We start from the raw sequence: 13387 nt of genomic DNA on the forward strand, positions 1-13387 counted from the left end.
CTCCAGAGAGTTCTGATTACATTTCCTAATAACCTTAATTTCTTTGACTGAATTGCTTCAGTACATTTACTCCTGGCTTCTGGAGACAGGGTAGGAAGACAGATTAAATTCCAATACCTTATATTCGTTGGTTCTGGCAGAGTTTCTTTAAAGTTTATATGATAATATAGATGAACAGACTGATTTATCCTTAAATCTTAGCATAGACGTTTTCTGTAGGTTGGAAGTCCTCTCATATGTGAATGAAATACAGCTTCTTATATAAAAACAAATCTTATGCAAATCCAGGCTTTTGAAGCAATTGTTGGAATTTGGAGGTTGGGTGAAGAGTTTTGTTTTAACTCTTTTCTAATTGAACAAATGTGAGAGGATTTTGTTTTTTAATTACAGGGATTGAGATAGTATCGCACTTACCTAGAATTCTCTCTGAATATTTTGTCTTTTGCTGTGGAAACAACATCCGGCAGTAGCCATTGAGAAGGGTGTGTGTATATTAGTAGTATTTTTTATTTATTTATTTATTTATTTATTTATTTATTTATTTATTTATTTATTTATTTATGATTTTTATTTATTCATTCATGAGAGACCAAGAGAGAGGCAGAGACACAGCAGAGGGAGAAGCAGGCTCCATGCAGGGAGCCCCATGTGGGACTCCATTCTTTCTCCAGGATCAGGCCCTGGGCTGAAGGCGGCGCTAAACCCCTGAGCCACCCGGGCTGCCCTATTAGTAGGTTTTAATTGGTGTTTGAAGGGAATTATATACACATACTCTAAGAAAAAAAAAAAAGGGTTCTCAGCCACTTAGATTTTGTTTCTTTTTAGTTTGAGCATTACTATTCACATTGTGTTGATTGTAGAAGGAATGACAGTATCCAGTATAAATAATAGCAAATATTTACTATTATTAATATATTTACTATTATTAAATTATAATAAATTATAAATAATTTATACTTATATTTATTAATAGTAAATTATAAATTACTATTATAGAGTAAATACTAAAATATCTTAAGTAGAGTGAAAAGCATATTCTTTTAATATATTTACTATTAAATTATAATAATAGTAATAGTAAATTATAGATTATATTAATAGTAAATTATAAGTAATATACTATTATTATAGAGTAAATAAATACTAAAATATCTTAAGTAGAGAGTTAAAAGCATATCTTTTAAGTATTGGCAGTTGCCCTGTGCTCCCATTCATTCATTCATTCATTCATTCATTTTATCCTACGAGCATTTATTGACCCCTGTTGTTTCTAGCAGTAGCTAGTTGCTTGATGTGCAAGGATGAATGAGTCATGATCCCTCATTACAAGGAGCCACCCGCTTTCAAATGCTTAGTCATATTGGTTGTTTATAATTTTATTTCTTTTCATCAATATCTGCCTTCCTGGAGATCTACTTAGGAAGGGATTATAGCAGGAAATATAGCAGGAAAAAAAAAGACAAGAATAGTTGCTTCCTTTACAGAGTTATTCTCTAGCCGAGTCATAGTCAACATGAATGAGATAAAGCAACCAGAACCGAGCTGAACTTTTCAAATAGAGTGAGCTGTCAATCATACTAGTATAGAGACAATCCTTTCACGAGAGGCTAATTAATAAATTAAATAATATTAGAGGGTTTTTTTATTAGACCTTATTTTTTTTAAAGATTTATTTATTTATTTATTCAGAAAGAGCGAAAGAGAGGCAGAGACACAGGCAGAGGGAGAAGCAGGCTCCATGCGGGGAGCCCGATGTGGGATTTGATCCCGGGTCTCCAGGATCACACCCTGGGCTGCAGGCGGCGCTAAACCGCTGTGCCACCGGGGCTGCCCTAGACCTTATTTTTTAGAGCAGTTTCAGGTTCACAGCAAAATTAAGAGGAAGGGACAGATTTTCTCATATACTCCCTGCCCCCACTCATGCACAACCCCTACTGTCAACATCCCAATGTTGAATAATTGCAACAGAGAGAAAAACAAACAAATGGGAAAAGGGTTGATGGGGGAAGCAAAAAATGAATAACTTCTTGTATTTTCAGAGTCCCCTTCTTTACAACATCTTATGTTTCTTCAGAAGGTTTTAAATGGTAATCCTGATTTGAAAGACATTTTAATACTTAATCATGGCGTAACATTATATTGCATATTTGGTGTTGCTAGGAACTCAGTGTTTTATACTTTACCTCATTTAATCTTTGCAGGAACTCTATACTAACATATTATTCCAATTTTGTAAGTGAGGAAATTGATTTAAATATATATATATCTGCTTATGGAATGTTTCAAGGAAAATACAAGTCTTGCCTTCTGCCACGGGTCAGGCAATCTAGGAAGCCAACTCTGAGATGGAGGGGAGGATGCAGTTTCTATTGGAGAGAGGATCTGAGGATCAACACCTCTGAAGGGAGAGGTTGGAAGCACAAACACCCAGAAAAATTGAGCCTTCCGACATCTCCCTCCACCCCTTCTATAAAGCAATAAGCTGTTAAAAAAAAAAAATTGAGCTGTGAACCAACTTGACGCAGTCCTTAGCCAACCCCATGGGCTCCTAGAGCTGGGATGGTCCTTCAGAATTGTTCCAATTTGGAGTGGAGAGGTTGGGCCTTTTTTACCTCTACAGCGATCAGGGATTTGTGCACACTGTCCCTGAAGGAGGCTTGACTTTGGGCAAGGCAGTTTCTTTAGCAGAGGTGATCCCAACAAAGGCTGACAGCCATCTCCACCAGCAGGCGGGGCAGAGGGAGGGGTGGGTAAGTCCTTTAGTTCTGGAGCAGAGTTGTGGGTGGTTACCACAGCACTCACAATCTCTGCAATGGATTTGCTGTAGTTTCTCCAAAACACATTGTTCTTGACAAAGATCATTTTTTTTCTATTGGTTATCTCCTATCTTTCCTGTTGAAGAATCCATGTTCAAGGAGGTTCGTTCTTGTGCCATTCATCATAAACCTAAAGTCGTCTTCCTTTTAACCCAGTTGAATCACTTTTAGCTCCTTGCCTTGTATGATATTGGCTGGGCCACAATTTTTACATGCAGCTAATTTTGTGCTGTTTTTAGACATCACGTGTTTATTGTTTCTATCCAGTCACCAGAATTGTACTCTACTTCACTTTATAGCCATGCTCGAGGAGGTTCTTGACGTCCATGCAAGAGATAGTCTTTACATTAACTCAAGCTTGGAATCTCCTGAATTTCAAACCCTTCTTTGTTTAAGCAGTCTCTTTACACTCAACATGCATCCTTCCTGCCATGTTTTTTTAAAAATTTATTCATTAGAGAGAGCGAATGAGAGTGAGCACAAATGGAGGTAGGGACAGAGCCGAGAAGCAGACTCCCTGCTGAGCAGGGAGCCCAATGTGAGGCTCAATCCCAGGACCCTGAGACTCATGACCTGAGCTGAAGACAGATGATTGACTAAGGCCACCCAGGCACCCCCATCCCATGATTTTCTGGTGAAGAAAATGACTTGCTCTCTTAGTCTGCTCCCCACTGGTTTTAGCAGTCTGTCCTCCATCTGTAGTTGAAGGGGGAAAAAGCAATCTGGTTCATGGAGGTCCACTTCCACCTGTTGGTTTAGATCTGTGGATAGTAAGGGCTGGAATATGGTGACAACTGACTGCCACATGCCTCCTACCTGGTGTACTGCATCCCTTGTGGGATGGTGGATGGGGGGTAAGTGTTCTCAACAAAAGAAATGCTTGATTTTCTTTTTCTCTTTTTTTAAAGATTTTATTTATTTATTAATGAGAGAGAGGCGGAGACATAGGCAGAGGGAGAAGCAGACTCCATGCAGGGAGCCCGATGTGGAACTCGATCCCAGGACTCCAGGATCATGCCCTGAGCCAAAGGCATACTCAACCACTGAGCCACCCAGGTGTCCTATGCTTGATTTTCAAAATTTGAATTAGGTTAGGCTGCATGTTGTAAATGTACTACTTGTTATCTCTCTTAGGGGTATAATCTAGTCTTCATTTTTATTGGAGGATCTCAAAATACTTTCAATATGTTCTGTAATTTTTAAAACTTAATCACTTCTCATTGCACTGAATTTTGGCACCCAACAACTTAATTTCTTTGTTTTATGATACTCTGTATCCTAGAAATGAAATGCTTTTAATTTAACCTCTTTAATTTTTTGACTTAAACATTTTTAAAACTTACCTCCCTTTAAAGAAGTGTCTTGAGGATGAACTGGGAGCAGGTGTGATAAGCAGGAGAGATCAGTCGAGAATATAGTGTGAAAAAGTATTCTTTTTGAAAAAAAAAATGTATACATCGTCATATAAAGCACTTGGGCTTTTCTACCCCATGAATGTCTTGTTTTAGAGGATGTCCTACAATGTAATTCTCTCCTCTTTGCTTTTAAGAAATTGATAATTGATGACTGAGTGAGTCATTGAATTTACTACAATGTTTTTTGTACTTTTTAAAAACTCACTGAAGCTATTTTTTGGTTTTGTTTTCTTTTGTTTTTTAACGTCTAAAGTCAGCATACTCAAATGAAAAATGTTCCTACCTATGCTCTGTTTGTGAACTTTCTGCTTAATTTTCTTGTGGTTGTACATATTATTTCTCTGAGCCTTCTCTCAACTGCGCTTGTTGTATATTCTCTTCATCACTAAATTATGTACGGTGACCTCTATGGCAATCAACAAACTTTACAGTTTATTTTTTATTTTTTTATATATTAATATTTTTTTATTGGTGTTCAATTTACCAACATACAGAATAACCCCCAGTGCCCGTCACCCATTCTCTCCCACCCCCCCCTCCCCTTCCACCACCCCTAGTTCGTTTCCCAGAGTTAGCAGTCTTTACGTTCTGTCTCCCTTTCTGATATTTCCCACACATTTCTTCCCCCTTCCCTTATATTCCCTTTCACTATTATTTATATTCCCCAAATGAATGAGAACATATAATGTTTGTCCTTCTCCGACTGACTTACTTCACTCAGCATAATACCCTCCAGTTCCATCCACGTTGAAGCAAATGGTGGGTATTTGTCATTTCTAATAGCTGAGTAATATTCCATTGTATACATGAACCACATCTTCTTTATCCATTCATCTTTCGTTGGACACCGAGGCTCCTTCCACAGTTTGGCTAATGTGGACATTGCTGCTAGAAACATCAGGGTGCAGGTGTCCTGGCGTTTCATTGCATCTGAATCTTTGGGGTAAATCCCCAACAGTGCAATTGCTGGGTCGTAGGGCAGGTCTATTTTTAACTCTTTGAGGAACCTCCACACAGTTTTCCAGAGTGGCTGCACCAGTTCACATTCCCACCAACAGTGCAGGAGGGTTTCCTTTTCTCCGCATCCTCTCCAACATTTGTTGTTTCCTGCCTTGTTAATTTTCCCCATTCTCACTGGTGTGAGGTGGTATCTCATTGTGGTTTTGATTTGTATTTCCCTGATGGCAAGTGATGCAGAGCATTTTCTCATGTGCATATTGGCCATGTCTATGTCTTCCTCTGTGAGATTTCTCTTCCTGTCTTTTGCCCATTTCATGATTGGATTGTTTGTTTCTTTGGTGTTGAGTTTAATAAGTTCTTTATAGATCTTGGAAACTAGCCCTTTATCTGATATGTCATTTGCAAATATCTTCTCCCATTCTGTAGGTTGTCTTTTAGTTTTGTTGACTGTTTCCTTTGCTGTGCAAAAGCTTCTTATCTTGATGAAGTCCCAATAGTTCATTTTTGCTTTTGTTTCTTTTGCCTTCGTGGATGTTATCTTGCAAGAAGTTACTGTGGCCGAGTTCAAAAAGGGTGTTGCCTGTGTTCTCTAGGATTTTGATGGAATCTTGTCTCACATTTAGATCTTTCATCCATTTTGAGTTTATCTTTGTGTCTGGTGAAAGAGAATGGTCTAGTTTCATTCTTCTGCGTGTGGATGTCCAATTTTCCCAGCATCATTTATTGAAGAGACTGTCTTTCTTCCAATGGATAGTCTTTCCTCCTTTATCGAATATTAGTTGACCATAAAGTTCAGGGTCCACTTCTGGGTTCTCTATTCTGTCCCATTGATCTATGTGTCTGTTTTTGTGCCAGTACCACACTGTCTTGATGACCACAGTTTATTGATATAGAACCTCCTAATGGAAAACAAAATCTCAAGTTACTATTATAAATTGTTTTCTAATGGAGTTTTGTTAATAAATTTCAAAAGTTTAGAGGAAGCTTATAATTCTAAAAACTTCATACAAACTGTATGCTCAATATAGGGAACTAAGGAAAAGCAAGAGATGAGAAAATATCAGCTAACTCTTCCCCATTAGAGACAACTACTACTTTTCTTTCTTGCTAGTTATTTCTGGTTTGTTTGATTTTTTTTTTTTTTTTGTATTTGGGACTATATGGTATAAGCAGTTTGTATATTCAATGCATGTATTCTACTTTAAAAAAAACTAACATAAGACATTTTCCCAAAAATTATTTTTTCTTAAATACTTTTATAGTTATGAACTATCCAATTGTATAAGGGTAACATCATTTTCTTGGTTGTTTTCTTGTTATAAATAAACATTCTATTTGTTTCTAGTCTATTTGCTAGTATATGCTGCGGTGAACATTTATGTATTAATATCTTTTTCTGTAATTAGAATGATCTCCGTAGAATATATTCCCAGCTCTGAATTTTTGTAGTCAGAAAAAGTGAGTGTTTTTAAGGATTTTGGTACATACAGCCAGATGGCTCTACAAAGAACTCTACCAACAATGTACTATTTGTATTTTTATTTTTTTTAGGAGAGGATCCAAGATCTTCATGACCCTAAAAATGTTGAGAACCACTGATACTATAAAAAGAGATTTTATGATTCTTGAAACCATCACTGACTTTTAGCTTTCTAGAAGGCTAGTGAAGGCATACCCTGAAGAAGCTATGCAAGAAATTGTTGAAAATGTGATCTTTGTGAGACTGCATATGGTCCCACTGAGGATGTCTTTCAGAAATACTCTTGCACCTCAGGGAATAGAAATGGGGGTAACTCTTCCTTAGTGTCAATTTGAAAAGCCCTCTTTTATTTACTTCATATTTGTCAGTGGCAGACAAATAGAAGATATTTGAAAACCCTTCTGTGTTTCTGTGAAATCAGAAAAGCAAGCTTAGCAGCTCAGTTTAATGGTCTCCTGTGCCATAGTTACTAACTGAAAATAATTTCTTTGTTTTTCTCTGTAGAAAAAATCATGCGAATGCATCATTCTCAGGTATATTGCATTTATCTACATCCTGATATTCACCTAGGCTAGTGGGCCTCATAGTAAGTTGTTACTGCTTTTTGAAGTACGAATTGATTTCTGGAAATTTACTTCTTTGAAAAAAGCCCTTTCTGAACTATCTTATTACAAATTCTTGTTAATAACATTATATTGGTTTTAAAATAAAATAATTTTTTATTAAAATGAACTCTGAAATTCTAAGGAATATATTTTTGGTTTTGGTATTTTAAAAATCTTAAAGCTGTCAATTTATATAGCTAAAAGTTCTGAAAACCTTGTGGATGCCTTCCCTGCTGGAGAGAGTAATGCTTAATTACATGGGCTCTGGAGCCCAGAGAGCTTGGATTTGAATCATGCCCCTACCACCTCTTGAGTGTCTGACTTTCAGCAAGTTACTTAAACTCTGTGCCTCAGTTTTCTCATCTGCAGGATGGAATAATGATGGTACCCAGCTCAGAGGGTTACTTCAAGGATGAAAAGAGTTAGGTGGAATGCACTTGGAATAGTGCTGGTAACCTTGTAAGGGCTCTTCTACATCTTCCTTACCCTACCATCTTATCATCATCATCATGAATGCATCATCAGCATTCAATAAAATACTTCTAGTGATTTACCACTGTTTTTAAACTCTTTCCATTTTTCTGTTCAAGTCTTCAGGGGTTCTTTGCTAATTTTGCTAACTTTGACAATGCTTTGACTGACACATTGGCAGGTTATCTTTGGCAGGCTATCTTTGGCATGTGCTATAGTAACAGTGAGCCTGTTTTTTCCATTCATTCAGAGATATAAAGATAAATGTTTTTCTTAATTGTGCCAGGTAAAAAGGAAATCTTTTTCATAGAAAAAAAAAATACCTAAGTGACTTAGGGTCATCAGAAAATTATGTCAAAATAAAATTGAGGTATTTGGTGAGACTTGACCATCCTAAGCACTGTACATATTTTTTGTTGGAATTTCACCTTTAGTTGCAAAGGGATTTTAGATTTCAGTTCTACTACTTCTTAGCTTGTGTGAGACCAAATGAAGCTGGTTGGAATGGATTAGAGTGGCTAAATTTAGCATATATCTGATTGACTGGCTTCTCTCCACTGATAGAATTGCTTCCTATTTCTCAATAGCTGCTGTTCTTCCTCCTCCTCCAGTGCCATTTTAAGATATTCTAGAAAGAGATGTCAGTATTATAAACATAGTTATGGTAGAGTTAGAATCCTACTTTTAATTTCTAAAAGGTGGTGGTTAGCAAGATTAAGAAATGGAACTGGAAAGAACTGGAAAGTTAAGGTTAATGTCATATTTTTAACATTCTGATGTTAAGTATAAGCTACTTCATGATATGTCAGACTAGATTAGGAAAACACCTTATATTATTCTGTACGAAAGCAGTATCTTGATATGCTACTCCTCACCTTCCTTTGGATTTCATAGCACCCTAGTGTATCCTAGAAAATGGGCTGTGGCATTTGTGGGTATATATTCTGGGAGGCTTTTTCCTCCTTTCCCTAAGTGATATCTCTTATACCATGAAAAGAAAAAAACTGGAGCTCTGGTCATGTATATGAGCAGCACGTTCTGAAAAATGTAGTAAGCTCCTGTGACGATGTAATTCTCTTCTATCATCTTTATGGAACCATTTTAGAGTAGAATATTAGTGAATTCATAATCACAGGCTTGTGAATAATTTGGTTTTATTCCGTGGCCTCTGGAATGTTTTTAGTAACAAAGAGGCAAAAGTATTTTTTAGCGGGAGTTTGAACAGCTTGGAATTCACAGCAAGTACATCAGTTAGAAGAGTCAGCTTAACAGGACCAAAAATATTTTAGTCCTTACTTATGGGAGAAGACTGACTTAATTCTTTGTATAAAATTAGTTCAAAATGTCCTTCCATTATTTCACATGCTGTCAGAGCAAATCATCATCGAACACATTAGACTGAAAAAACTGTTGACAGGGCACATCTCATTGTTTAGATTGCCAGAATAGGCTGTTTCTTTGGTGTAAATACTTGCCAAAGACAGGCTTTGTAAAATATGATAAGAAAGAATAAAGAGACATGAAAGTGTATACTAGATGAACATTTTTAAAGGCCTCTCAAATCTTTTGTAAATTTCTAGAAAGTAGAAGTCATCATCAAGTAGTTGTAAGTCAAGTGGCTTAGCATTGTGGCTAAATGCTCAGAATTCATGATTATGCTGACAGGTTCAAGTCCTAGGGCAGTCCCTGCTGAATTATGTGATATTGGACATGTTATTTAGTCTCTCTAATCTTTGACTTCCTCAGCTATAAAATGTGAAAGTAAAGTTATAGGATCGATCATAGGATTGTTGTGAGCATTGGAGAATGTAACATACTTAACAATGTCCAGTTATTTTATTTTTTAAATCAAACTTTTCACTGCTGTTCCCCCAAGATCCACCTAAACAACACAAGGGCAGACTTCCCTCTAGAAATATGGAGCTCAGGGGCCATCGTGTTTCTTATTGAATAGGTGTTTTTTTACATAGGAGGATAAGAATAAAGAAATAAAAATGTCAGAGAATTTAGGAGAACGAAAGATACATAATACAAACTCCTGCACAAAAGGAGTATAAGACTAAGACTCTCCTCAGCAAGAGCTTTTAGTCTGGGGGGAAAATAAAACTAGCACGTGGGATAGTTAAAGAATTATAAAAGTATTAACGAGTAGAAATTCATGAGAGGGAAAACTTTACTGGAACTAGAACAGATGGCAGGGCTGAATCTTTATCAAAGGAATTGGAGCCAAATCTAGAAAGAAAGAGGTGAGCAACAGGACAGTTCTCTAGGCTAAGGCTGATAGCAGGAGCCAAACTAGAGGCCAGGCTGAGAATGTGTTTTTATGATCTCCTGAAGGGGGCCAGCTGAATAGAGTATGGGGACAGCTTGAGTGTGTATTCAGGGGTGACAGAAAGCCAGGCAAAGGATTTTGAACCTGACATGTTAGAAAAAGTTGCGAAGACTTTTTCTTTCTTTCTCTCTTTTTCTTTCTTTCTCTCTTTTTCTTTCTTTCTTTCTTTCTTTCTTTCTTTCTTTCTTTCTTTCTTTCTTTCTTTCTTTTTCTTTCTTTCTTTTTCTTTCTTTCTTTTTCTTTCTTTCTTTTTCTTTCTTTCTTTCTTTCTTTCTTTCTTTCTTTCTTTCTTTCTTTCTTTCTTTCTTTCTTCTTTCTTTCTTCCCTCCCTCCCTCCCTCTTCTTTTCTTTTCTTTTCTTTTCTTTTCTTTTCTTTTCTTTCTTTTCTTTTCTTTTTTCTTCTCTTCTCTTCTCTTCTCTTCTCTTCTCTTCTCTTCTCTTCTCTTCTCTTCTCTTCTCTTCTCTTTCTGAAATCTCTGATATGCACTGTGAAAGCATTGTTTAACAGAGGTAAGTCTGATTCCAAGAAGTTAGAATAGGTTAAATTGCTGTTGGAGTAATTTAGACAGCAGTGGTGAAGGTTTGCACCCCAAGGAAGAGCAAAGTACATGTGTCTGCACCGATTTCATACTTCCCATTACAGCAGAGGGCTTGCCCTCCACCTGACCTGGCTAATCTCACCTCTGCTTTGGCTCTCACCCATCCCCTTCTCAGGAACTTCTCATTTGATTATTCCTCCTCTGCCATGTATTTGAATATTTTACCCTTGCCTTTCTTTTATTTTTTTTTTAAAAGATTTTATTTATTTATTCATGAGACACACGGGGGGGGGGGTGTTGGGCAGAGACACAGGCAGAGGGAGAAGCAGGCTCCATGCAGGGAGCCCGACACGGGACTTGATCCCGGGTCTCCAGGGTCCCACTCTGGGCTGAAGATAGTGCTAAACCGCTGAGCCACCAGGGCTGCCCTTGCCTTTCTTTTCAGGTGTTCAAGACTTTCCCATTAAAAACAAACAAAATTCCTCACCTCACCTCTTTTCCTCCAGCTATCTCGCCATTTCTGTTCTCTTTATGGGCAGTTTCACACATGTGCCTACTTTGGCTTGCACCATTTCTATACCTTCCAACTCCACACCTCAAACCCACCGGCCCTGGGCTCCTGACCCCATTATACCATTAGAATGGCTCTTGCTCATCCCAGTGCTCCTCTTACGTGCCTTTAACCAGCATTTAACACTGTTGACCATTCCTGTTGTCCCACACCTACTGTCTTGGTTTGGGTTTCCTTCCTACATATTGGGCCAGGCTTCTTTGTCCTTGATAGTCCTACTCTCTTTCACCAGTCTTCTAAAGGATGGATTCCCTAAGGCGAGGTCAGTGAATCCTCTCCTATTCTCACTTTATGGTCAGTTCATAAATAGCATCCAGGCCCTTATGTCAGTTATTATCTATATAAAGATGTCTGCCAAATTTATCATCTCTAGTCCAGTTATGGAGATACAAATTCTATGTTTCCATCTTCTCTTGAATGTTTCAGAAGCATACTTCAGAGTCCGCATGTCCAAGAAGGGCCTCACCATCTTCAATCTCAGTCTTTTCTAGTGCTTCTCTCTCAGCGAATAGCGTCCTCTTGTATGGTAGACACCTCAGAGCCATCCCTGACACCACCTGAATCCATCCTTCAGTGTGTACATTTCCTGATTAACCCTCATCCACTCAGGCCTCCTTCCAGTGTCTTCTCTTACTCCTCAGCCAGTAGGCTCTCTTCAGAATGCTCCTGTCTATGGTAGGAGCATCAAAACTATGAACTGGCTGCTCAGGCTTCCATATTACAACGCAAGTCATTACCATACCAGAGCCCTGCTTAGTTGGGCCACTACTCACTGTCTGCCTCATTTGGCACCAGACTTCTCCAGGTCTTCCCCATCCAGCCACATTTAGTTCTTTCTGCTTACCACAGAACTTCTTGCTGTAGCAACTCTGCACAACATGTTCTCTATCCCTGAATATTCTTTCCTCTTTTTTTAGGAAAAGATTTATTTTAGATAGTGAGAGTGTGTGAGTGGGGGGAGGGGCAAAGGGAGAGAATCTCCAAGCCAACTTCCTGCTGAACACGGAGCCCAATCTGGGGCTCAGTCCCATGACCCATAAGATCACCATTTGAACCAAAACCAAGAGTTGGACTCAACCGACTAAGCAACCCAGGCACCCCTCTTTCCTCTTTTTACTGACTTAGCTTCTTCTCATCCTTCAAACCTCTGCTCAGCAGTCCTTCATCCTCAAGGACGCCTTTCCTAGCATCCTACATTAGATCGACTGTCCTCAAAAGGCTTGTAGAGCACCATATTTGTGTGACTGGTTAATTGTATGTTCCCCCCCATTGGACAGAGAGCTCACAAGAGCAGGGATGTGTTTGCCCAACATCGTATCCCTGTAGCCTGTACAGCATTAGGTGCTCAACACATATTTGTCACCTATCAGACTATTTCAGAACAATGTCTAGGGCAGAACAGGAGGATCACAGAAATGCCTCTGGCCTTCTAGATAATAGCAAATAAGATAGTTCCATCTGCAGCTGGGTAGGAGGTAATTATGAGGACTCCTGAGGCCCTCTGGATCCACACTCCTGGGGCCTCTGACAGCGTCACAGAGCAGAGAGCTGGTGAGTGAGTCACACTGCAGGACTGAGACTAAAATACCTCCCTTGCCTGTACCTTTAGACCTTGGAATTCTCATTAATTTAACAACTTGCCTGCAGTTCTTAGCTGTGTTGTCCACTCCTTGCAATTCTCTCCTGCATTGCTTTTTCCCATATTTTCTAAGTTCTTTTTTTCCTTATCCCATTGAACACATCTTGGCGCCTCTTTCCATTCATTTGCTCCATCAGAGTACTCATTCCACAATTCAGCTCTGATCTGGCATGCTCCCCTCTCATGGCTCCCATAAAGTCTGAACTTCTTGGCATTTCTTAAGAGGCGCTTGGAGGCACTGCCAGTATCTCAAGTCTCCTCTCCTGCCGCTTCCCCATATGTCCCCTGCACTCATTACACCAAACCATTTGTTCTTTTATGCTTCTGTGCCTTTGCCTCAGTCTAGACTAGCTGCCAAACTCCTTTCTCCCCCCACCTCCTTACCTACCAGCTATTTACCACCTATGTGCTGGGGAGTGTCTGCTGCTTCAAATCAGAGATTCAGTCACTGCCAGCCCACTCAGACATCCCTTCCTGCATCCTACCACCCCCTTTGTGGTAGGGCACACAGCACCTGGCAGATAGTAGACCTGTAATATTTGAAAAACTAAAGGACAGT

General features: G+C 38.7%; 1 protein-coding gene across 4 annotated transcripts in view; it reads left to right on the forward strand.

Annotated features, from left to right (window-relative positions):
* GALNT7 (polypeptide N-acetylgalactosaminyltransferase 7) overlaps positions 1-13387 on the forward strand; it is a 136131-nt gene that overhangs the window by 47014 nt on the left and 75730 nt on the right. Inside the window, exons 2-3 of one of the 4 annotated variants that reach the window (XM_049101069.1) lie at positions 3725-3872; positions 7176-7204. The exons of 2 other annotated variants lie outside the window; for them this stretch is intronic. In XM_049101069.1, the coding sequence (XP_048957026.1) occupies positions 3800-3872; positions 7176-7204 (102 nt within the window). In that variant the 5' untranslated portion in view covers positions 3725-3799. The remainder of the gene's footprint in view (positions 1-3724; positions 3873-7175; positions 7205-13387) is intronic. One more of the 4 variants, XM_049101070.1, reaches the window with a different exon arrangement.

Source organism: Canis lupus, chromosome 25, assembly GCF_003254725.2.
Source record: "Canis lupus dingo isolate Sandy chromosome 25, ASM325472v2, whole genome shotgun sequence".
Lineage (NCBI taxonomy): Eukaryota > Metazoa > Chordata > Mammalia > Carnivora > Canidae > Canis > Canis lupus.